This window comes from Channa argus, chromosome 13, assembly GCF_033026475.1.
Source record: "Channa argus isolate prfri chromosome 13, Channa argus male v1.0, whole genome shotgun sequence".
Taxonomy (NCBI): domain Eukaryota; kingdom Metazoa; phylum Chordata; class Actinopteri; order Anabantiformes; family Channidae; genus Channa; species Channa argus.
Window position 1 is genome coordinate 12,344,089 of NC_090209.1, and position 27,546 is coordinate 12,371,634.

General features: G+C 38.3%; 1 protein-coding gene across 1 annotated transcript in view; it reads right to left on the reverse strand.

Annotated features, from left to right (window-relative positions):
• camkvl (CaM kinase-like vesicle-associated, like) overlaps positions 1–27,546 on the reverse strand; it is a 32,091-nt gene that overhangs the window by 2,961 nt on the left and 1,584 nt on the right. The window contains exons 2-10 of the mRNA XM_067528327.1: positions 6,048–6,154; positions 4,727–4,858; positions 4,348–4,422; positions 3,410–3,548; positions 2,554–2,674; positions 1,888–1,963; positions 1,572–1,708; positions 1,233–1,311; positions 1,062–1,149 (exon numbers count right to left, since the gene is read on the reverse strand). Of these exons, the coding sequence (XP_067384428.1) occupies positions 1,062–1,149; positions 1,233–1,311; positions 1,572–1,708; positions 1,888–1,963; positions 2,554–2,674; positions 3,410–3,548; positions 4,348–4,422; positions 4,727–4,858; positions 6,048–6,142 (942 nt within the window). The 5' untranslated portion in view covers positions 6,143–6,154. The remainder of the gene's footprint in view (positions 1–1,061; positions 1,150–1,232; positions 1,312–1,571; positions 1,709–1,887; positions 1,964–2,553; positions 2,675–3,409; positions 3,549–4,347; positions 4,423–4,726; positions 4,859–6,047; positions 6,155–27,546) is intronic.

The window sequence follows — 27,546 nt, forward strand, 5'->3', positions numbered from 1 at the left end:
AAAAGCTGGTTTATAAACCAGGGGAGTGATTCTCTGGAAGCGAAAAGCCATTTGGACACATAAATGTACAAAATGGCTTGACTGTGGAGCTTCTGCATAGCCTCAAATATGACTTGAATTTAACACTGAGGTACAGAATGGGGCAATGAGCCAGGATTTATTGAAGAGGAATGACAGAGGGCCTTAAAGTTCAAATTACTGCAGTTCAACAGTCCACAGTGGCCTATATCCCCTATATCCTTTCCATTTATCCCACTCCTTATCTACACTAATGTAAGAAACTACAAAAGTAATATGCAAACCCCTGCTGATCACCATCTAGTTTGTACCAATCTGGTTACATAGACTAGTGCAGATGAGGAGTAAGAAAGGAGCAGAGAGGGCCACTTTGAACATCTGAGTCTTATCCATGACGAAAAGTTGGGCAGACTGGATGGATCTCTTCTGGGACAGGCTGAGTGACAGTGAGCAGGAACAGAGCTTATGAGAAGAGCTTCACCAGCCTACATATGATCATTGCATCTCTGGGCTAATTGAGGTTTAGCTTTAAATGTTTTTGTTTGGTAGGGTATAACTGACTATTGTATTGCTAACTACATAATCCTCCTTTTATTTTAAGAGGATGCTCAGCCAGTTGAAAGATGTTTTGTAATTGAATCATGCCAGAATAAATGTGAGTTTCTGCCCACGCTCTGTCCTTCCACTCTCCCTCACAATGAACTACAATACCTTCAACTCCTGGGTACCACATGGGGAAAGAGAGAAGAGGGTTATAGCTGTTACTAAAGCATTATGATCTTTATTTCCTTCTTTGTTGTCCATTTACGTGCTCATGACATTCTTATGGCCATTACCATATGTCATGCAGAGCTGTATACTGAAATAAAGTACATTATGTGCAATCAAAATGAGAATTAAACTAATTTAAATTCATCTCATTCATGTCATTTTAAATGTCTCCTTTAATTCTTGACTTTTTCTTAATTCAAATTGTTCTCTTTTGCCTCTTTTGTGCTCTCATTGTTATTAATCCGAACTTCATATACAAAGTGAATTCCTACCCGCCACTTGGCCTTTGCAAAGTTCTTCTCAAACTGGGCACAGACACCATCCTTTAGGTTTTTCTCTGATGCACCATTCCCCGCAATCCTGACACAGAAGAAAGCATGCATTTAAGTACATGTTCTGTATCAAAATTGAGTATTGTGGATACACTGGCTGTACACATTTACCATTCATGCCAAAGTGCATCTTGTGCTGTGATTCTAAGCATTTGGTCCACCTCCATGAGTCGGCAGACAAGATCCTTAGCTGAAAGAGAATGATGGTAAATGGAGTCTGGTAAGTATTTATAACACATAGTAATGTAGTATTTTTTAAGTACATTTTGACAGTGTGAAATCCTTTAAGTTCAATAAACATTTGAAGATAAAGACATTTCCATCTATACAACAAAATTGTCATTATATATTTGTTCTTTTTAACAGCTACTGAGGGGTAAAGGATGCAGTAGCACTTTAGTAGAAAATCTAACTTTGTGTTTGTTGCCATCATGTGGTGGAGCCGTGTACCTGGGGGTGAAATGTCATCCCAGTAAGGAGAATCAAACTCAAAATCCCCAGCAACAATGCGACAGAAGATAATTCGATTATGCAGATCTGTGTTTTCCTCCTCTGTCTCATCATAAAAGGGTGGGTTACCTGATAATCTGCACATAGGAAAAACATACAAGGAGACAGAAAGAGGGACAATATTTTGAAACCATACAAGTATGTCCTTTTTAGATTGACCAAAGTAATTATTAAGCTTGAGACACTTGCATGCAGATCGGTTCATATTGTACTTTGAGATTAATTATAGATTTGGTGATTGCTGATGGTGACTCACAGTATGTACATAATAACACCCACGGCCCAGCAGTCCACAGGACGACCATATCTGTGACGAGCCACCACTTCTGGAGCTGAGAGACAGTAAAGAGCCGAGGAGACGTTGAGAAAGTGTGAAAGACTTTTCCTTTTTAATGTATCACACCACATTCATAATTCTACTCTGCATAGACAAGAGCTCGCTTTTTCACTCTTGTTTTTCTCTTTCCTTTCCTGCATGGCTCTCTGTTCCCTTTCCTTATTTATTTGTCTAATTATTCAGCTCAGCATTGTGAATAACTGTCCTGACTTTAATCAGAGAGAATATGGACAAAGCACAGTTCTGCACTCCAAGCTGCCCTCACATACACCTCAGAGAGAGGAAGGAGAAAGTACACAAGAGGTAAATGAAGAGGACATGAAAAGAGAGCTTGAACTTGAGGACAAGGGCAAGAGTTGGATACTTTCAATTCTGCATGTATTTTAGTGAGTTTCATCTTGTACAATGCAAGAGTTTATCATTTTTCAAATTATCTTTTTTAAGAGAGGAAGAAAGCAAAATCCTCAAAAGGGTAAAATATCCAAGTCGGTATTTTCCACAGAAGGTTAATGTAATAGAGAGCTTTATAAGAAGATAGAGAGACGTTATACATAAAAAAACAGAATCACAAAAAGTGTGTCCTACCCAAGTACTCTGGTGTTCCACAAGGCTCTGTGATAGACCCATTCTCAAACCTCGACAGGTAGAAATCTCGCAGAACTACTTTTTTGTGGTTATTTTCTGTGTAGTACATCAGGTTTTCCAGCTACACAATATGACAAAGAATAGCAATTTTAACAATGTCACCTTGTGTGTGGCTATGACTTCTGTCAATCATGGTTTACGTGGGGATGCAAATAAACATGTAATTTCTGTATAATGAATAGCATCGAAGGTTAAGGCAAGACATTTTTTTTCATTCATTCTGATGGATGACTTTACAGTATGATTTAAGATCACAAGAAATACTGTTAGAAAATCCCTAATTCTGCCAGTAGGGGGAACCTGAAGCTTAAAAGATGCTTTAATCCCATCCTAATCGGTTGATAATGAGAGCTAAAGATATTAATCTGTCTGCGTGTGTGTATTAGTAGAGATTGCATTAAGCCATGAAGTCAGTGTTTACTCCTTACTAAAAATGTTATAAAAAATTTACAAATGTTAAGGTATTAACTGAGAGCTCATGTGTCTCCATAGAGATTCCTTTGACTAAATGCTGAAAATTGTTCTCTGGGGTGTAATGATGAAGAAGACCAGTGCCTATAAAGCTTTTTGTTATATTTCTTTCGGCACTACTATAGATAAAGTCATCAGTCGTGTAATGACAGCGTAATGTTTTTGTAATGCTCCTCAAACTGCTTTAAAGGTGCAGGAACAAAGATGTCACCAAATGTAGAAATATCTGCAATAGTTTCAAGCTAAAGATTGTCCATGGGGCCAGACATGCACAGCCATACATGTCATGTATTAGAGGAAAAAAAGAAGTAAAGTAAATGTCTACCTTGAGATTCCTGTGAACAATGTTGAGGGAGTGTAAGTATGCTACAGCCTCGAGGACTTGTCTAATGACATTGGAGGCGTCTCTCTCTGTGTAGTTCCCTTGGTCAAGGATCCAGTCAAAAACATCTCCTCCTGTGGCGCTGTTTACAACCACACACACACACAAACACACACACAAAAACATCAGACAACACGTCACAAGTTTGTGCGTCGTTAACCACATGTTGCAGCAAAATAATTCACTTTGAGCTCTCTGTAACACAGTTATAAAAAGCATAATGCGCTTGATAATGTCCCCGTACAAGCCTAAAGCTTGCACTGCTGAGCAATTAAAGATTTGTCATAACTCCAAAATGCATGGTTAACTTTGGAGTGTATAAAAAATGGGTGTGATTATTGCTTATTGCCGTCAGCAGGAGGACTATTTCCTGGGCGAACGTGTGAGCTGTGAATGGACACCAACACATAAACAGACCGATGCACATGCAGATGACTGCAATCAATTTGAGTGCTGCACATCTCTCTGATTTTCAGAAACAGAAGGGAAATACTTTGTCCACTCAGCTTCAATCAGTGTTATTGCTTTCAAATAAAGTTGCAAATGTTGAAAAATGCAATAGTTACAAGTAATGCTCTGGCCTATCGATCCTAAGCTCTCTGTGGAGACTCTCTTATAGCACAGTAGTGCTTCAGGAGCACTGAGTAATGTTGAGTGTTACTAAGAGCAAATATCTCATCAAATCTAACACCTTCCTCAATTGCTGAGGGGAGCAACAGAGCACACAGTAATAAGAGGATAGACTCAACACCTACCCTCATGCTGATGGATACATGTGTGCTAAAGTACTATGAGACACATATACAATTAAGACACAACGTCCATGTCAGGGATGCTTACACAAGAAAGTTAAATAGTTAAACAGTAAAAGAAATACTCACAGTTCTTGAATGATGAAATATTCTTTGCGAGTCTCGAATGTGTCTATCAACTGAAGGATATTTGGGTGGTTGACCCTGGAAGAGCAAAATAGGAGTCAGACATTGGAACCTTACTACACTGAAGTGCCTAACATGCAATTGAAGTGTCCGAACAACACTTTGGCTTTTGAATGGTCTTACATACACAAGAATGTCTGGGTGGACAGCTTTTTAGCTTGGTAAATACTTACATACACCTGAGCTTACATTATTAACCAAGGATTATGTGGGAACAGACATTTACAATAAAAAAACATTCTCTCATCTGCCCTGTCTCTGTATCACTGCATTTCTTCATCACTCATTCATACATCCATCTGTCCAAACACTGACTGCGTACAATTTCAGGATCATGATTTCATTCTTGGCAGCCTTGCGGACTTTTCTGCCATCTTTCTTGAGGAATTTCTTGCAGACAAACACCTTGTCTGTCTGTCTGTCCTTAGCCAGGCACAGCTCGCAGAACTCCTTCCTAGGCAACCAAAAAAAGACAAAGACTGAAAAGTGCAACAAAGGTAACCATAATTTTAGATGTAAAGTAAAGATTTGAATTTGTGTTGAGAATTAGAAAAACATAAAAATGACGTTATCTGTTTTTGATCTAATTTGAGAATATGGAGAGAGAAACAACATAATATTGAAATAAGGGAGAAAGCATACAGTATTCAGCGAATTACAGTGGAAATACTTAATTGGACAGAGAGTTGTGTGGCAAAATAACAAATTGGAAATGGGTTTATTGCTATTAGCTGCACACTGTGTAGTTTTGAGCCTTAGGGGCATATACAAAACTTTACACAAATGAAATTTGAGAAGCTGTGTGCTGCAAATCTGAAACAACATTTCACAATCAAATTGTTCAGAAATCTAATTCTAATATAGTCACAAATCTAATTTGTATTTTAACCTTAAATTACTCTAAGAAATAAGTATTAATGGCAATAAATTGGTTTGATCCATATTATGGTACACTTAAAAGAGAAAGATAACAAAAGTACCAAACACTGACTTCATCAGGAGTACCAATTTCCCTGTAATGAGCTTGTGTATTCACCATATGTGTTCACTAAATTCAGGGTTTGTGTGCATGTTATATAAAAGATGAGCAGAAATCTCCGAGGCCAGATGCTGATGTTACATTATGGCCTCTTGCACTGATTGGTGTGTGTGTGTTTGTGTGTGTGTGTGTGTGTGTGTGTGTGTGTGTGTGTGTGTTTGTGTGGGCTTAGGTGAGTGTGTCAGGAAAAGAAAACGGTCAGTATTCAGCCAATCAAGCGGTACAGGGATTTCCAAAGCTCTTTGAAAATGTATCCAAAAAGTTTTTTTGGCAGGACACAAAATATTTAAAATGAATAAATTCTAAATTTTTCCACAGTCTGCTTAATGAATGATCAACAAAATGCAGAACACTGGTTGGCTAGCAACAAAAAAATGTGTCTGTTAAGTCTTTTATGAATTAGCCCCATGCTATTGCCTTCTGTCATTGCTTCAGTGAAACCATGCAATATGCCAAAACAAATCTAAAATTGTTCCAATTCAATTTGAAATAATTCACGAAGAGAATAAATCCAGTTTGGGAATACTGCAGTGTCCCCATAAATTCTTCATGGGTAAAAGAAGACAAAAGGCAACAGAAATCAAGAAGGCTTTATTGTACTTACGCTCTGAGAACTTGTCCAATCTCATATTTATCTGTGACGTCAGATATGCTATTGTAATTCCGCCCATCTCGCAGGGCAAGGCACCCAAATGGCATGACGGCATTCACCTAACACGTAAAGAGAAATACATTTCAATCACTGCACTACAAAGGGGGGAAAGTAAAGCATCAATGATTTTGATGACACCTTTAAGTAACTGACAGATAAAGCAATTGCAGAGAAGCATTGGCAGGCATGTTAAAGAGGAAAAGTGGTACTGATGAAACATTATGAAAGTCTCCAGGGCTGAACTCAAACACACCAAGGGGTGGGGCCATTAGTGTTAGCCTTAAAACTATACAGTTCTCATTAGCGAACCACAGATATAGCTCAGTCAATTTCTGATGAATCTGGATACTACCGCTTCTGGCAGCCTGATGGTGTGCCAGCCTTGTCAACAGATACTAAGCTACCCACTAAGCTTATCTCTACTCCGATAAAGTCTGCAGATTCTGTGTAACGTCTGTCAAGTTCAAGTTAAACTTTATTTATAAAGGGCAGTGTCTCTGTGTCCCTAAAGCAGCTGGCTTCTTCAAAAAAAAAAAAAAAAAAAAACAGTGGAGACCAGAACAACACTGAAAGCAGTGTTTTAATGACATGAACATATAGTACATTTTTTGGGTGTCTGTGCATGTTTGTGTGTGCTGGTTTATATGTGTCTTCTGATCAAGACTAGTAGCTCATGACCTTTAAAATGTGCTGTAAATATCACTCAGAATGACTTTTAATTTCTCACCACATAGTAAATCTTACTGCTAGCCCTGCATCTTAAAGTGCATTTCACAGTGAAACAAAAATACATACACTATATGTGCTGTATATTTCTGTGTACATATTTAAGCGTCACATTCTTTTTATCATGTATATCCTAAAAAAGCTTGTAACCCCATAGGAGGTCCCAAACACCCAGGTAGAAAATCAAGTATCTAGATAGTGAATCAGCAATCAATATAGCATCTCACCACAGTCCTCAGGCAATCCCCACCCACACCCTCTAAACACTCCATCTACTGTAGGAGACAGATTCCCTGGAAGCTTCGGCCATAATTCCTCAAGATCCGTCTTCTCTCCTGTTTCTCTCGAGGTTCCCTAGGTGGAGATTTCTACCAACATTTTTATCTTATCGTGTTGTCTAAGTCAGGTAATAAGTGAGGAGGGAGTGGCACATTTCATATGGACTAATTGATGCGGCAGGTAGTAACGCCATGAGTATCACTTCAGGCTTGTGTGTCTGAATATGCAAAGGCTAAGGACAGAAAGACAATAGAAATCCTCAGAGTTAATGACAATTTTCCGGTGCTAATTTAGGATCAAAGAATGAACATCAGTGCTGGAAAATGCTTTCTCCTTCACTCTTTCTGTCACCACTGAAGATAATACAACCAGAGGTGCTTCTCATCTACAGTGGAGGCAGGGATGGAGAGTACTGTGTAATCTCAGTACTGGCTCTAATCTCTAATCTGTACCACTAATCCAAAGAACCAGAATACACTGTGTGTGTATGGGTGTGCATAAGCGAGTGTGTGTATCTGACCCAGGTGCAAAGGTTGATCCAGATGCATCCTATGTGCAGAAAGGTGTGCGTGTGGCTGCTTGTGTGTGTGTTTATGTCTCCTTATGTGCATACTTGTGTGAGACTAATGCCCCAGTGTGGCCAAGGGGAATTTGGTGGTGGATTGAAAAGTCCTAGTTCTGCCAGAAGATTATGTAAGCACAGTATCATTCCCATGACATGGTCTAGACAGTGAAGGTGATGCTGGCTTGGTGTGAGTAAAGCACATCCATCCCTGTGGGAACAAACTGCCCCTGCTGAAATACTATTACAACTGCCCTGCACCAAATGTCATTTGTCAACCAGGGTCAACGGACTCGCTCACCACTAATTTTTTGAGATACTAACTTTCGAGGACAGTGTCTCTTCACGGTTTCTGGTCTTTGTCTGCCCTAAAACTGTCCCCCTTCTGGCCTCCATGTGCTCTCTGATTTAGATACACACTCTGATTAGTTACATCAAATTTCTACTTTTAATGTTCCAGAGATTCCGAAGAACACTCCCCCAACAGATTTATGGAACATCTGTGACCTGAGTATAATATTGAGAATTTCCAAGAGCTAATATTCACTATTGCAAATGCAAATAATGTGACAATGACATCGTTTAAACTGGCACTTTACATTGATTTTTCCTAGTAGCATAACTTTTGTTTTTTGTGCTTTAGGTGTGAAGACAGGTACTTTCTTCGTGCAAAACAGTTCATGGTCTGTACTTTCTTTTAAAAATATGTTTTTTTTCCCTTTTTTTCTTTGTGCCACTGGTGATTGTTCTCAAGCTAAAAACTCAAATGCTGAAAAACACCATACCTGCAGAATACTGAGTCAGTATGAACCTTGAAGTTGACTGAGAGTAGGAGGAGACATGGGAGCATACGAGAAGAAAGGAGATGGGAAGGGAGGAGTGGTAAAGATGGGAGATGAGGAAAGAGGCGAGAAACAATGGGAACAGAAAGGCAAGGAGAAAGGTACACTGTGACTAAGTGAAAAGGTGGATAGAGAAAATAGTGTACATGAGAAAAGAACAAAGTGTAAAACATAGAACTGCAGAGTACCTCTCAACCTCACAGCTCCACAACATTGTGTGTGTGTGTGTCTGTGTGTGTGTGTGCATGTGTGTGTGTGTGGTGGTGATGGCACAGGTGAATGTCTCTGTGTGTGCATGTGTGTGTGGGTGTGCACGTGTTAACAGACTCTGTGTGATAATGTGTTTGGCCACTCGTGTTTATGAGGTTATTAAGGACTGTTCCCAAAGTCAAAAAGCACTGGAAAACACACAGGACAGGACAGCCTCTCTGCAAACCAAACCCTGATAATTTACTAAATGTGTGCAAATGGCATTAGGGTTTGAATGAAAGCAGTGAAAAACAACGCACCATGTTCTGGGTGCCTTGACATTTCAGTGGCAGTAAAAATTCTGTGTATGCATTTTTGTACTGCTTTGTATGTGTACATTTTACCACTACAATTCAAAACTTTTCATGTCCACTCAACACAAAGATGACTGAGCATCACGCATTATATTTGTTTATCATTTGTAGTGGAGTGTGCAAAACTGACCCGATATTTTCACGCAATGTAAATGTGCAATGTTTTGTGTTTTCCCAAATGTATAATTTGCTAATGAACCTCATCAGATGTATTGTCTAATTTTTAAACGAGTCTATTGAAACTTTTAGTATATTTTTTAATAATAATAATACATTTTATTCGTAGGCACCTTTCTCAACACTCAAGGTCAATTTACAGACAAAAGATAAGCAACAAACAGTTTAGTGATAGTAGCATATAATAAAACCAACATAACATAAACAATTTGAAAAAAGAAGAATGTTTTGATTATTGACTTTAGGTGGAATTAGGAAAGACGGAAAAGGTAGGTTTTAAGATGGGATCTATAGATCGGAGGCCTAATGGAAGGGAAATCAAGAGAGAGGGGGGAGAGCGACTGAATGCTCTAGCCCCCGTAGAAGACAGACGAGTGGACAGTAGGTGCGCTGAGGTTGAACATAGGGAGCGTGAGGGTGTATAGCACTGAAGGAAGTCTGACAGGTATGGGGGTGAGACACTACGGCACTATAGCCTGGACCGAGGATTGAACCACTGAACCTGAGTCCTGTGGACAACTGCCTTATCAACAGCTACAGCTGAGTGTATAATGTTGGTGATAAAAGTGGACAAAGAATGGAGACAAGCTTTAACCAGGGTTGTTGGTAGGGGATCAAGTGATCATGAGGAGGATTTTAATTTATGGATGATGATGGAGATACCATTACAGGTTGGAAGTTGAAAGCTAGAGATAAAAAATCAGGGAGGAATAGGTAACAGTGAACAGAGGTTACAGTTAGGAGTATTACATTGAGATAATAGCTGTTGATGAATCTTTTCAATTTTGGAAGTGAAAAGGGACATAAAAGTATTACAAAGAACAGAGGAATATATGTCTAATAGGAAAGAGTCCAGGGGTTTGAGTCTGCTATTTATAGTGGAAAAAAGGGCTCAAGAGTTTCTTTCTTCAGAGTTTATAAGGGATGAATAGTAGATAGTTTTATGGCTTCTTGATAATGTGTGAGAAACATGTCCTAGTGAATATTGAGACCAGATTTTTGTTTAAATGTTCAAGGCAGCGCGCTTTGGTTTTGAGCTGATGAAGAGCGGCGGTGTACCATGGAGCAGAGCGGGAGAAAGAAACGGTTCAAGTATTTTCGAGGAGCGAGTCCAGCACATTATGAAGTCCATTATTGTAGTGAGTGTAGAGGAGATATTGGCCAAGTTCGGGTTGGTAATTCCATCAGTGAGAGCAGATAAGTCAATATTTTTAATGTTCTGGAATAATATTTGACGAGAGACATTGGTCTTGATTAGTGGTAAGTTGACTGTAGAAGAGATCAAAAGTAAACTTTAGGTAAGAATATTTAAGATAACAATCAGTAATATCAGTGGAGGGAGCAGCGGCAGCTAACTGCACCAGTGTCAACCCACCCTTTTGCTGTTTTTTGCACAGGGGTGGATGGCAACGAAATATAAAAAAAAATAAAAATATTGACACATTAAGTTAGGTCTAGATGCTCAAAACTCTCATTCAGCTAATGATGCTATGGGTTTTGTAACATCCCAGATAAACTGGACTTTTTGTCATAATTAAACATTTACTTATTTATCTTTACAGTTACAAATAACTATACATTCCTTTGAATATGGATGTACGGCAGTTATTATGTAATATAAAATGAACTATTGACCACTGTATGGTTTGTGCTATGCTTTGCTAATGCCTCTAAATGCACACCCATTAATCCATACTGCTTGACTGAACTATCTGAGACATCAGACTTCAGCATGTTAAATGTGTCTCTGTCTGCTTATGTGTGCTTTTTCACAAGTGCTGTGTTTAAACTGCAAAGAATGAATCGAATAGAATAAAATATCTTTTTATCAGCTCAGAGGCAAATGTTTTAGAGGTTCTCAATGTCAAGGTTATTCTTCAAAATCTGCTATTTAATGGTACTCCTCTCTTTAGCCATTCTATCCCAATAAGACTCTGCTCAGTCCAACTTAGGTAAAAAGAAAACCTCCCTTCTTTATCTGCTAAAGCTATTGGTGCATTTCTGCAGCTTATCACGGAATGCATTCACTTTTATTTACTGCAGAAAAACAGTCTATTAGTGTAGTTCTGCATGACAAGCTGTAGTGACTAGTTTAACTTTTGTTGTGATCCAAATATAGATCAAAATAATTGTAGATGTATGTTATGTACATATTTTACCAGCTGCTGCTTTGCCCAATGATACTTGCAAATCATCAACACATGTCATTTTCAGCTACACCAACATTCAAATCCTGATATCTGCACAATGTGATTAAGCGATGGCGCATCGTCCTTGTTGAGAGGTGACACTAGATCTGCACAGTATGATAAGATAAACAGCTGCAAGTGAGAGGTGTGAAAGTGTGTTTATAAAATATATAACAAAGCGCGTCAATATTTGCCTCAGGAGAAGAGTAAGAGCAGCACACACCTGAGGTTACTTTTGCCTGTGTGAACAAGAAATGACAAGCATGAATCCATGCACTCCAAGCACATATTATGCATGTGTATACACAGAATGGGTCACATGATACATTATCTATAAGATTAACATGTTTAACCCTTCACTTAAAAGCCTCTTTTCTCATTCCCTGCCTCTGCAGGACATTTATCACCATTTTGTCCTTACTCATCCCTGATTTAGTATAATTCTAGTCTAGAAAGAACATAACTCTAGGCAGATAGTGCAGTAATACATAAAGGGTTCAATTCTCACTGTTGATTATGTTCCATTGTTCCAATAATTGCTGAAGAGAGATGATGAGTGTGGACAGATTTGCCGTTCTTGCATTTAACAGCCAGCCTATCAATCTATCATGATGCCTGCACAAGTAAATTAAATATATACATTTTGGAGACTCTAACACAAGTATTAAAGTATACAGTGTATAAAAGGAAATGTTTCTGTGTCCTAGAAGCCCACAAAGAAATATTTAAACCCACCTTTACCATCATATATTTGCTGCTATCCTTAATGATTTGTGCAGTTATGTGCATGTTTGTCTTGTAATTTATCAAAAAAATGGAGGTTCCAACTTGTTCCTAAGGAGGCCCATGATTTACTTGACTTGGCTAAAATTGACTTTTTATCCAGCCCTTGCAGTGCTTGCGGTTTAAAATTCTTCAAAGGGAATTTCATTAGAACCACAACCTTATATGAGAATTGCATTGGGTGTAATTAGGAAATTATACCCCAATGAACATTCTAGACATAGCTGAAAGCACTTTCACATTGTCATTAATATCATTTTAGTTTTATAAAACAGATTTGCAATAAGGATATAATGCCACTAAATAGAATTTAGTCCAATTATTCTTGCTGTGCTCATTGCTTGAGTGGATGAGTGTGTGTTTGATATTGAGCAGAGCATGCAGCAGCCTGAGGTTGGTCCCAAGCCTTATCAGGATGCTGCTTTGCGAAAGTGGGACGAGAGTTGTGAGGACATGACAGGGTACACAAGAGAGAGGGACTGAGGGAAATGAAGAGATGAAGGGCCAATTATCATCATTACTGCACTGTTAAAATCAAATACTACACGATACACGAAGAGTGAGTAAGATGGTTAATGGATTATCATCATAAATACACGCAAACACAGTATGAAGAATTACATGTGTTGATACCGTACAATGGCCAATACATGTGTGTAAGTGTGCCATGGATACCCATTACATTTGCTTCTCGACTTCCCAGTATTAAGGTTGTCTTTGAGATTTTTATAAACACTAATTCCCTTTTTGCCAAAAAACGTGGCTTTCATCTACAGCCCATGCTTGTAAGTGTTACGTTTGTGTGCATAAGGGATTGAGACAGTAAGTGTGTTGTGTGTGTGACTGCAAGGCATACACAAGGCCAGAAACAGGCTTAATAAGGAAACGCTCTAATGAAAATTAATCACATCTGCCCAGAGAAACCCATTTTCAAATGCAGACACATATAAAGTTCCACTAAAGTCATGCACACAAACACTCAAACAAACACACATTTGTTTCTATAGTTGTGAGAACACATGTTGTAACTGTATACTGTAATGCTTTCCTTATAGCCCCTTAACCACCCCAAGTGAACTCGTAACCCCAACCTGTGCCCTAAACCCATCTCTAATCAAAGCCCTAAAACCAAGTCTAACAATCCAATGGTACTGAACTAAAATGTCCACACAACGACAGAAAGACATGTAAAGACAAGCACACTTTCACACATGCAACTTAGAACATGACTATACAGTGCTGCCTTATTCTGAATGATACAATTCCACTGTTTCTACACCTCAAGCCACTCAGAAATACCCACTGCCACATTTTTCATTCCCTCCCCCTCAGCTCACCCCTCTACATCTGTTCTTTGTTTCCCTCATTTGGAGAGCGAATCTGTGCAGGTCTTGCACAGTAAGTGAGTCCCCAGGGAGATGGCCATAGAGTACCATTTCTGACAGAAATGTGTGTGCGTGTGTGCATACAGTCTGTGTCTGTAGCTTACTTAGAATGATGCAATATCTGGCTGAAAGGCTGCTCACACAGACAGAGACAGGACCAAGCACTTCCTTTCTTAGACAGAAAATCTAAACAGAAAATCAGAGCATGATAGCAAGCCGGCGACAGGTAAAGTGAAGGGAGGTGAGTGGAGGATTGAAAACGATTCAAATATACTGTATAAATCAATTGCATTTACATGTTTAGAGAATTTCTATCTCATTCTAGACTAACTGTAAAACAAAACACAATATTTTAGCCAGTTTTAATCTTGTCTATTCCACACTTCATGTCCTGGGTAGTAAAAGCAATGTTTCTTTATGTTGCCCCTTGACGAGATAAAAAGAGGATCACCAAAGTGAATTAATTCTCTAGAGAACATCAATTTCTCAACCAAGAGAGTTTTATTTAAAAAAAATCTATCCAATATCAGTTTACTTCCTGCTGGTGGCACTAGAGGAACCATTAAATCAGTATGGTTCATCATTTAGGGTGATGAATATATATAACAGTTAATAGCCACGCAAAGTGAGTGAGGTAATTCAGTCTGCACTGAAGTGGTTACAAATCTGTATAAAGAAGGTTTTCATTACATTTGAACATGCTTATAGTCACTGCTATGGTCAGGTATGGCCACTGGTGGTAGGGCACACATAGCATGTACTAACAACTAATGTTATTATATACTTTACAATTGCAACAGTGTGGAATACATAGGAAAGCTGGGCAATACAAGCTACCCACTAACATAATGGGACATTTGTGAGGCTTGTGTTTACTGCAGAAGCCAGTTCTTTGTTTTTCTGTAGTTTGTCTTTTGACTGTCACTGGTGTGGATTAAACTGAAAACTCATAAATTCCACTAAGCTGGCATTTTCTATTCCTGGAAACGTAGATTTTCTAAAATGTTCTCCAAAGTATGGTGTTGGTTTGAAACTCCCAGCCCTGTGTTAGAAAGAGGAGGGAGAAAAAGAGCTGTTTTAAAGCATGAACAGTCATTGTTATCTTGTTAACCCAGAGTACATCGCCTTTCTAGCAATACTGCCTTGCTGTTGCCTCTGGTTTCTCTCTCATTACTTTGTGGAGTCAATCAGTTTATCAGTGTCCTTCTGGTGTAAGACAGCTATACAAATAAGAACCGTGATTGACCAAACGTGTCATTAAGAATGTTTAAATTGTTTGTTCAGCTTGACAAGGGAAATAAGTCAGAATTAGAGGCAACAGAAAGTTGCTTTATTCTTGGTATACTAAATGGAACATTGGAGTAAAGTCATTTTTTTGCTTGTCACTGTTAATGAATATAAAATACAGCATTTAGGTGTATGATAATCCCAGATTAGCAGCTACAAATACTCTGTTACTCTGCTTTGCTTGTATTTATTACTACAAACACTACCATATAATGCATTCACTGCCATATTTCTGCAGCAGAAAACAATGCAAATCCAAATTTTATGCTTGACTTTTATGCTTGCAGGTTGGAAACATTAGACTTTATAGGACAAGTACGTGAGGCAGAAAAAAATTGCCATACCAGGCAGACATGACTCATGAACACACGAGTCAAACATAAAAGCACTGAATTAAATGGCTCGAGTCAGCTCCAATACAAGCACACCTCACAGAATGCACCAAACACTTACAGCAGAAATTTGAGTTTTGACAAAGGACAGAGGAAATGTTGCTATATTTTACTACAAAACAATTGTAGTAGTCTTGAAAACTGCTGGCTTAGAGCAATATCATGGATTTGTTTAAAAGCAATAAACCCCCGTCGTTTCACACAAATTTTCACACACATTCTCCTCTATTACACCAGCCCCTCAATCTTCCTCTGACCCTAACCAGCTCCTGTACCTGTCTAATCACAACCATAAAACGCTTTAACAACGCTTTAGTCAAACAGCACTGTATTGCAGGATCGCTTGTTACAACAGAAAACAAAACCTTATGTTTTGCTGCAAGATCAAAGTTACGTTGTCTGGTAACATTTCCTTGGTGTGTTCACTATTAACTTATTTGCAACTCAACATTTACATTATACATGACAACATATTGTCATTACATTCACAGGAAACCTAATATGGTTGGAAATATGTTTTCCAGGAAAATGTAATCGTCTTTGCAGTTTATCTGCATAGGAACGTCATTTTTAGGAGACATGGTTGGTCAGTGTTAGCATGTTGTTTTGAAAGCTGCAATTTGTGGTGCTGCTGAATTGTTCTGCATAGTACAAAGAGGTGTGTTTGTTATTAGCCTGATTTAAATGAGGAGGATACAGTGAATGGCCCTGAATGTTTTACTACATTTGTTTTAGCCAGGTGTTCATAATGAATTAAAAACTGAGTTTGTGTTTGTGAGTGGTGGTGGTAGCTGAGTGGAGTGGGTCAGTGGAGAGGAACAACATTCTCTGTCAAGTGGCTTCCTCCCGAGAAACCTGCAGTACAGAGTTAGAAGAGTTGAGCGTGTGCGCACAAACAGACTCACACATGCTGTGAAATATCAGACTTAAAATGCAACTCCCTTCATGAGCATGGGACGATGATACTTTTACCAACGAGATTAATGTGTGCGCATGTGTGTCAGGGAAGCACTTTTGGTTTAGGTTACACTTATCCAATTTGAATGATCACCTCTGTTCACTCTCTCTGTCAAACACATAGAGACCCACTAATGCATCTACCCACGATACACCTACAAATACACACACACACACACACACACACACACACACACACACACACACACACACAAACACAAATGCACACTCATTGTGAAGAATAGAGTAGCCTTTTTAGAGGAATAAATTAAACTGTAAAAAACATATTGCCCACCATCCGTTTCTCTGTGTGCGCCCCCATGTGAATTTGTGCATCTCCATTGATGACGACTGCATTAATTCATTCCTTGAGGCTGGACATGGCCTTTAGACACACAGTTTGCATGTGCATACATGCACACTTATGCATGTGTAAACAAGTGAGAGATTGAAGGAGAGTTGCAAACAAATCACACACAATCTAACACACAGACACAAGCTTTCACACACCCTGATGCTGTCATGCCAGCCTCTATCAAGCTCTCCCCCTAGTCAGAACATTGGCTATGGTAAGTTTTACCTTTGTTAGCTCAGATGCGTCAGAAAAACGTTATCTAATTGAAACATGGTTCTAAAAAAAAGGTAACTGTCCTGGCAGTATACAGTAGTTTCAGTTTATTTTTGTCTAGTCCTGCTTTTCCTTTAACACACTTTTCCATCACTTACACTTGTGCAGAGACTCTTTAGGAGAGAATTTGGAAGACACGATGTTGAGAACCTGAACTGCTCTATCTACCATCAAACAAGAAACAAAACAAAAAAGAACAGCCAGTTACATTGCCGTAACATTCAAGTTTGTCACAGCAAATGCACATTTTATTGAATGGTATTTGCAGAGCTTTGAAAATCCTTTTGTTTTAATTGACTTGCATAAACAATGGTAAAACAGAATTATTTAGCATAATGTTTTCTAATTAAATGCTTGAAAATAGCACAAATTCACCTTTGGAAACCTGTATACAAGAAATTAATTTTCTCCAGATTGAGCATGAACCCAAAGCTACCGAATAATTGAATTTACAAACGTGTGTATTTAACGTGAAACATGTATCGTGATTTGGTTGCTCATTATAATGTTCCCATTAGATTCTTTTGACTTTCAGGGGTCAAAAAGAAAGCAGAGCTATGTGAAGTGTTACATTGTTTTTAAAGGCTGGCTGTTTCTCTTACCATATCTCATCTGCAGTAACCCAAACCATGAAGTTGTCTGCAACACACACACACACACACACACACACACACACACACACACACACACACACACACACACACACACACACACGCACACACACACACACACACACTCCTGTTCAAAAAACAGCTGTGCCACCAAACATGCATATATAATATATAGAGAGATACTGATAACAAACCAATATCAAATTAAATGGCTGCTTATATTGCGCTTTTATTTATTTATTTACAATGTTGCTACTCATTCACACATTCAAACACCTATGGCTGTAACTGCCATGCAAGGTGCTCACCTGACCCACCTGGAACAACTTGGGGTTCAGTGTCTTGACACTTCGACACGTAGCTGGGACTGTGGATCAAACCACTGACCCCGTAGTCTGTGGACGACTGCCTCACCAACTGAGCTACAGCTGCCCCATTATCATGAATACTGGAATGTTTGCTGTTGCACAGAAAATGGGACATCAAGAGTCTGAGTAAAGGACTTACTTTTGTTACATCAGTTGCATTTAGAAAAGAAATTAGTAATATGCAATGTACCGTCACAAATCGCACTACTTCTGCACTAGCACCTCTGCATGTGAGCATGTTTGTGTGTGATGAAAACAAATCTGCTCAAGCACAAGTCTTAGGATAAAAATAGGTCATTTGATCTCAAGGGAGAGTTGCAGTGGAGCAAAGAGAGCTAGAAGGTTAAGATGGTGGACTAAAAGATGATGAAAAACAATAAAGGAATAGTTGTAAAATAGAGGAGGATGGAGCAACGTTGATTATTCGGCATGATCCAGTTTAGGTATATGAGCAACATACACGTGTATTACTGCAGATGGCACCTCATCATATGTACAAAAAGACCTGCAGGCCATAGCATTGTTCAGCACTAGTGGTTCATTCATGGCTGCTCCCTGTCAGTAATTCCAGTTTCTAAACTCAGACCCATGGCCAAATTTCATCTTTATCAGAAAATAATGCAAGATGCGTGACAAGTGGAAGTCAGTCTGAGCTAGGAAGACCATCAAAAGATGATATTACAGCTCAGAAGGCTCAGTAAAATTATAATAAAATAGCTTTAACCTAGTGCTGAACTAACATCAGAAAGTTTCACTTCTAATTTGATAAAATGATACACCTAACTGTTTAGACAACCAATAGAACTTAACCTGATTGTTACTTTTGTTCTTCAGAAAGAAGCCAAAACAAATTACAAGGCATACAGGGTTTTGCATCTGAATATGTGTATATTTGTTATTTCAAAGTCCAGTTACACATTGTTCACATTATTATGTCAAACTCCATCTTTATATTGACAATGGTAATAAATGTCATCCCAGGAAAGTACTGCAGACATACTAAACTAGAAATTGACTACAAATGTTTTAAGATTCTCATTGTGGGGTATCTGCCACCTGTAGTTTGAATGTCTGATCATTGTGAAACAGCCTAAAAATCATGGCTGATGTTGGAATTTCACCATCTTTGTTCAGTCTAACATGTTCAGGATGTGCAGAGTAAGTATGAATACTGCAGGTGCCTCTACACAATGTGCTGTTGTTTAGCATCTAGTTGTGCATGAAATATTAATCACATTCTCTAATGGGACTTAATTTCAAATGTCTCCATTTAAAATGATTTAGAAATATCAACTGTCTGACTGACATGTACAGTATGCTTGTCATCATAATTAGACGGCAATGATGAATGTGAGGTAAAAGAAGGAAAATGGTAGTGCAGTCTGTGTGGTCACATTGACATCTGTCAACGTATGACATGGCTCTAAATGCTTTTGAAATCTGTGTTCTGCAGCTGAATTAGATAATGATAGGCATTGCAAACACACAGAGAATGGAAGTATTGACTAACAATAATAAAATCAAATTTATGAGATTAAAAGCACATTATTAAAGCAGCTACCTAACACACACACACACACACACAAACACACAAACAACACTATAAAACATGTTTTATCTTATACCACATCAATAATTCATAGAGTAGTAAAGGGTTAAGTCAGTATAGGCTGCTGTATAAATAAATAAATTGGAACAAAAGCATAGAAGGCAAACAAGTTCATTGATTAAGGAACTAAATCCTTTTAAGACATCTATATTTTAAATGCATTCCTGGAATCGTCATAAAACCAGGAGTGTGGAAGAAGAAGGAGCAAAGGGGTTTGGTTTAGGGTGAGAGCAGGTGAGAAGGGTAGAGAAAAGAGAAGATGAATGAAGAGAGGGCACTGGTACCAGACAAAAGGGAACATTCAGGGGAGAAAAAAGACTGAGATGAAGATGAGAGAAAAAAAGGGAAAAAAAGATGGGGACAACTCATGGAAGATGACAGATGTGAAAAGCGCGAGGGAATGAAAGTGAGAACATTTCCGTGAGAAAGTCAGTGTGCGTATGTGTGCTAGGAGGAAAAAGTGCTTTTGTGAAATATTCAGTGAGATAGAAGACTTATGGAAGCAAAATCCCCTCCCTGGAGAGAGAGGAGAGAGGATGAGAAGGGAGGAGGAGCAGAAAAGAGGAGGAGTAAGGATCATTGATTGAAGTTTAGGATAAGAGTCATAAGTCTGGAGACCATTTGAACAGAGAGGTCTCAGCTGTGAAGCTTTGTGTAGGACTGTCAGGGCCCTCTCTATTTTTAAACAGTGTGTGGGTATACTGCTCGCACCTTATAGCATCCAGTATACCTGTAGAGCTTGCTGGAGGTGTGCTTATGCAGAATTATTTACTTGGTCACCTTTTTCTAGAGGAGAAAACAGTCTCTTTATCAGATAGTATCAAATAGAAGTTTTGGTCCAGAGTTGGAAGTTGCCTTTTCACGGGCCTCACTTGTCCTCTGGGACTCAAAAGTACATCAATAGAGCTGGTGTCATCACTGCCTCAAAGTCTACATTTGGTTTTGCTGCTTGCAACTCCTAGATAATCTGAATTTGGAAAATGATCAAATCAACACGCTACAGAATATGCTTACTAATTTTCTTTGGTGGATAACTGTGGTCTGGATTACGTTTATTTTTCCAACTCAGTCAGTCTGGCATCCTGCGCAACAATGAATATGCATTGGTAAATAGAGAGAAGCACTTTATCAAAGAGTAAAGAGTTAAAATGATGCTACAAAATACTGTTCTACTCCAAACATTATGTTTTTAATGTTAGGTTGAATTAGAACAGTATTTTGTAATATTCATAATTCTTCTACATCCTTCTGACATTGATCCCATAGCTTTCTAGTAACTTGTTGAAATATCTATAATTTTTTTTCATTGCAGTGAAATTCTCCCTTGTTATGTTACTAAAAATTTAATCCCAGACACAGGACAATACCTCCAAAGCAAGTATTTTTGTATGTGTACATTGTGTGCATTGTGCAAGGTAGAGCCCATGCACGTCAGAGTCTGGACAAGTGTTTTGCTGGATAATGTTTAATTGCATTGATGCAAAAGTTGAGCAAATGTAGCAGAGATCACAACATTAAAATAAGGTCTATTCAGTTTTATGGAAATGAAACAATGTCACGATGACCTAAGTGTCCGCTCTGCCGCACTTGCAGTTTTATCCCATTGGAGCTGTACTTTTTCAGATGCTAAAAAATTTGATTTTACAAATTTTTCTGATAATTTGTGTTAATATGTGAAATGTAGGAAGTATTCTTGAGGAACACATGTTGTTTTTTCACAAAGAATGATGCATTTTATTGTTAATTATAACAATAATGTAATTATAGACAATGAGTTGGGAATTTTCTTTGTAAATTCAGTTAAAATGTTATATTATGATGCACATTCATCCTTAAGGGCTTATAGATAGTTGAAAACAGGAGAATAAATAGACTCCCTATTTTCTTTAAACTGTGCTATCAGACCCATTGCTCCCACATGACATGGACCATGTACATTTGCTCTACAATCATGAATCCCCCCCACCCCACCCCACCCCCTACCCACCCAAACATGCATTCATATACACACTGGCTTACACACAAAATCATACACCAAAAGACTATAAATACAGTGTGGAGGTAATGTTCATCTTGTAAAGTAGGCGGATTAACTGGAACCAGGTCAGAGCAAAGGCAGAGCATGCTGTAGCTTTTCTGCTGCCTTTCTTGCCATTTGTTCTGATATTGCTTTTCCAGCTCTTTTTTTTTTTGATGAGGTTGACTGGAGTGATGATCTTCTCCAACAATCTTTCTCCCCAACTATAACTAGTTTTCTTTTCTCAGTGCCATACAAAGGCAGTACTTCTTACTCAATTGTAAGCACATACCAGTCTGTAGTCATGAGTATATCTTAATTACAAATGGTCATTCTACTGTAATAAGTTTAGTGGTGCAAATTTGTCATTAAAACAGACCATGTTTTCTGTCCTGTAAGAATTTTTGGATCATGCCTCAGGTGCCTTTACAATATGGCTAAAAGTGGGTAAATAAATCAAGGAATGAGTAAAAATAGACTTTTAGACTAAACATGTCCACTAAAACAAACTTGTAATGCATGGATAGATGCATTCAAACAGTCAATTAAATGCTTCTGTTATTGGGCAGAGAGGAAGAGCAGAAGAAAGAAAGATGAAGAAAGAAAGGGAAGGCAAAGAAAAAAGGGAGGACATGTAGGTAGATCAGAGGAGAATGAGGAGAGGCTTGATTTCTATTCCTCAAGTCAGAGTAAAGAATGCACTTCAGTGAGGAAATCTGGCTTTGTTCCTAACTACCTCAGTATTAAACTCATCCATCCTGAGAGAGAGAAGTACACAGAGAGGAAGAAGGGAGAGAGAGACTGAGAGAATCTGCATCTGCAGAGCAGTCATCTTTCACCTGTAGCTAGCAAAGACCCTGGCTTGCATAATGTGATGTGACGATAAAGATTCTTTTATGACCAGCTGAGCTAATAAATCCGGATCAGTTCTGACCTTTTTTTTCCTCCCATCTTCTCTGTGGTTGTCTTTGCTGCAGCAAGGTTCAGCTTCTGAATTCTGTAAAGCCGATAACATTTTCCTAATTCGTATTTTTGCTGTTGCTTTTTAAAGCAGCAACACAAAAGTAAAGACTATATATTCATCTCTTGAGTCCATCCATGCATTCAGCTTAAGTGGAGGAAGTGGAAACACTTGACACTAAGTGCCTTCCCGCTGGTACAGTGTAAAAAAGATTTCAAATGTACCTTATTTTCCCAGTATATTTAATTGCCTGTATCCATCTCCCCCTGCACTAACCATTCCCTATTGTGAAAAGTTACTACTGTAATTGTTTTCAATCAAAAAGTGCTGTGCTGCAGCTGCCATTAGTTCACCTATAGCTATATGGCTATTCAGGGGAATGGCTATCAGAAGATGAAGAAGATGAAGTTTCGGCAGATGTAGTTTTGGCAGCCATTGTTGTGATTGAATTGGGAGCCACAGTTAAAGGACTGATAAAACAGGGACTTGTTGCATGCATCTTTACAACAGCTTGGAGTGTTATGTAAGGGGTGGTGTCATTAGGCCTGGTGGAGGAAGGACAAGAGATAAATCCCAATGACAAATATAACGACTACGCAATTAGTGACTGTTACCCATAATGGTACCATTGATATTTAAGTTATAATTTCCTGTGTCCCTCGATTATGTGTGTTGTATTTCATGGGTTTCACTTGTACCTTTTGTGTCAGTTTCTGCTCTGTGTCCTAGCTATGTCGGCCCAGATTCTAACCCAGTTTTAGCACGTTTTTTCTTTTTTTTGCTGAACTCAAAAAAATGTTGAGCCAGGATAAAAAAGTGGTCTGGGTTTAGCTCTGTTCAGTCTGGACCTGCATGAGGAAATACCTCTATTAACAGGTGAGTGAACTCAGCTAATATAAAATTAGGCCAGGTTTGTGCTCCTGGGCCTCAGGAGGGGTGTTTGGCAGAAGGAAACTGCACCAGTCTTCTTCCTATCCCTAAAACCTCTCCTATGGAAGGCCACTGCAGTCATTTACACAACAGTCTAATGACAGAGATAAATAACAGTAGACAGAGAAAGAAATGGCAAACCCGAGGCACAGAGAAGTGAGAGATGTGCAGAGAGCAAACAGCAAGGTGGCAGAGAGGGAAAAAAGCTATGAGATGACAAGTAAAAAAAAATTAACAGAAAATGGGAGAAGTAGGAAAGGAAGAACAAATGTATAAAATAAATGACAGATGAGAAATACACAGACTCTGGTAATGAATGCTATTTTCATAAACTACTCTTTTTGTCTCTTTATCTCCATTGCTGTTCTTCCCTCTACTCTCTTCTTTTAAGCCCCTCTCCGTTTCTCTGTCGTTTCCAATATTTCGTTGCACTAACACTAGAGAGCCATGGGGATAGGATCACTCATTAATATTTCAACATATCTTTCCTAATACTGGTTAGTTCAGTATCCTATAACAAATCCTTTAGCTTCCCCTCACTCCAAGCTATATGGAAGAATCTCTTGCCAACCATTTATAGTCTTCTACTCAGTAGGTGTAGAGCGTAACTCAGACACTACTGAGTAAAGGTCAGCAATCAATAGCTATTTTTTTCTTATCTGACCGTCAAGGTAATTTCAAGAGAACTTTTGAAATGCTGAATAGAAATGCAGGTAAGATGAATGGTATATGTGTTTCTTAATTGAAATTAATAGACTTCAAGAATGTAAAATGAAGCTGTGCTATAGTTCTGAAGGCATAACCACAAGAAAGAATTGTTCTACCTTTCAAGCAGAATGAAAACAAGACTGTGGGATGTCACTGACATTTGCTTTCTCCAGTCAGCTGGTCTAAAACAAAACCTTAGTTGCATAAAAATGATGGAAACCATAGTTATTAAGAGTGTGTTAAGCTGTAAATGTAGCTGTAAACTTGCTATGCATTAATATAAACTGCAATTGCATTTAGGTAAGTGTGTACCCTCGGGAATCTAACTCTCTCTGGAAAACCCTCTCACCCTTATACTGAGCTGCAATATTGATGATTTCATGAGTTTAAATCTTCCCTAGCTGTGTTGTGTTGGTACATGTTGCCTGTAGGTACACGGCTCATTGGAGGAGTTTGATTCATTGCTTTAATCAGACTTTGCTGAATCTCTACAGTTTGGCTCTTGTTTTTATTGTCCCATAGAAACCCTACAAAAGCTGTATGTTACTGTAGTAACACATGCTGAATTTCTTGTATTACAGTTATAGCTACACTGTGTGACTTTTTCTGCTATTTTCTTTATAGAAAATCTGGAGAGGTGCTGTTAAAGGCTTCGTGCAGTGCAGAGATATTACCTCCTAAAGGTTACTAAGCCTTTTACCCAATCAAAGGAAATGTTCTGCTTGATTAGTAAGCTCAGTTGCTTCTTATTTATTGTAATTTCATAAGACTGAGTGCAGAGAGCATGGCATAGCATAGCAGAGTGTAGCAGAGCAGAAGATGACTGCCAATTGCCAATAAACAATTCACACAGACCAAAAAAGACCCAAACAGTAATTAATAAATAAATACAGTAAAGTTATAAATAAATGAGGAAAAGAATTCACAAAGACCCCAATTAATGAAAGAAATGAAATGCTTTTGTTGTCTGAACCTAACCACGTACATGTTCCAGGAGTTGAACTTGTCTGTGGCATTTGTACAGCTGTTACTGCACCACCTCCAACCACTACCACTCCTACAAAAACATAATAATTGAACTTAATAAAAAATTTTTTATAGATATATTACACTCCAGGTAATTATAGTGACATTTCTGGCCTTGTTGGTCTTGTTATTGATTTGACATTAGTCTTAAATGAATGCAGACTAATTGCTGAAAGGACGACTATACTTTGAAAACATTGCAATCCCAAACAAAAATATACTTAATACAAACTATTTACATACATTTGCCCACTTTTGCCGAGTTTTTTATGGCTACCACTGGCACAGATACACTTAATTTGAAACCCTTCACTGTGAAGACTGTGTGTACTGCACACTACACAGAAATACAAATAGCATAGAGATATTAGAGACATAAAACCAGGGTTCAGCAGGGGATAGAGGGCTCGGCTGGAGGACACAGGCAGCAGATGAGATGGGAGTGTGTGAGCGCAGGAAGGCAGAAGATGAGCAAGGAGGCCAGGACATGAGAAACCTCCGGCACCACAAACATATGCTGTGTGTGCAATTTATCCTGAAGCTCTTCCTTATGTAACATAGGTGGCATATGTGCAGAAATAAGCAAGGAGTGATTACAAGTTACATTTTTTTACTCTTAATGCTGGTAGATGTGTTGCCTAACCTCGACCTCTGTTCCTGGTTATCCCCTAAGCCTAATTTTTTTTGCAATTACACTGGTGTTTGCCACAAACACCTGGCCTGCAGACCCTTGCTGGCCATTAAATATGGTAGTAGCAAGCGAAAGCTGTGTCACATTCAAGAAGTCATGTTGATGCACCTCCTAATCTCCTACAACCACCATCTGTAACCTATCCTGGCTGCTGTGGTGGGAAATCTCTGTAGCATTGGACATGCTGGTTGCACACTAGAGCAAATCCTGGACTGTGTTTTCTATGCTTTAGCAACAGGATTTACATTAAAGAATCAGAGGATGCTTACTTCATCCACTGTTAACAGCTATTATGGCATACCATTACAATATAATAGGATATTGATTTCCTCACTGCACCAGCAACTACACAAACCAGTTATTAGGTTTCCTATCATAAATCTGTAAAAAATGACTTTTATCTGATATGCTGTGCTGTCTCTTTTAAGCATTAGCCAATCTTGTTATTGACCATTATTAAGTTTTCTGTACTTTTCTTATATTTTCTATATTAAACAGCACATTTTCTCAGATCTCTGCATTCAGACTGCAGTGAGTCAAATATATGGGTTGATCAATACTATGACAGCTGCCATAAACATTAGCATCACTTGTCCCTCCCATCCTCATCCTTTCATTCTGCTTTTTATCATAAAATCATGACCTGAAACCTATTTGTCCTGGATCAGTTTCGTAATAACACACTCATCAAACCTGAACTCTAAATAATAATCACAAGATGTGTTCTCGTGAGGCTGGTGAAAGTAATCAAAACTCAGTTTTTAATTTGAGTTTAAATGACTGAAATGTGAACAGAAATGTGGCAAATCTACAATTTCATTATAGAACCATAAACCATTGTCAACATTGCACTATTTATACATTTATCTTGATAGAACCCACAAAACTGATTCAGGTCAGCTGAATAAACTAGGGTTGACTGACTTGAATTAAAGTACCGTTGTCCTTTGCATTAGAGTGACATTTTTTTCAAAGAAGCAGAGAACTAAAATCATAAAATACTTGTAAGAGCATCTGTTACATATTACATAAAACTACACAACCGATCATGGAGCTCTCACACAATTGTTACAGCATACGCAAGTTATTATTTTATGGTAAGATTTGTCCCTCAGTCCATTTTTATCCTACTGATATACATCATCCTCCCAATGTTTATGATGAGCAAAGCCACGTCATACAGTAGGTCAGTAAGCTGAAAATCTCCAAAATGAATCCCAGAGGCAGCAGGCTTAATTCTGTAGATGCAAGTTCAAATCTGAGCGGCATTTTCCATTTTCATAAAAAAGAAACATGTCTGTATATAAATATAAAGTAGACAAACGCATACACACATGCACACAGACACACACACACACTGCACATCTTTCCTTAATTATGTGTGTGGTATTTTGGCTTTTCTGTTTTTGGCTTGTCCTGTGAAATCCAGGGATACCAGATTTTCTCCAGTGGACAGTACAGTATGCAGTAAAAAAGCACAGAAATGATTTGAAAGCCTTTTGTCCTTTAGGCTGCAGCTCTTCTACAAACTCTAAATGAGGTCTCAAGAGATGAGTTGAAACATAAAATACAGGTTGGCTTAAAGGAAAGTGGCTATGAAGAAGCAGGAGAGAAATACTTCTGGATGGATAGATAGATAGATAGATAGATAGATAGATAGATAGATAGATAGATAGATAGATAGATAGATAGATAGATAGATAGATAGATAGATAGATAGATAGATAGATAGATAGATAGATAGATAGATGGAAGTGTGG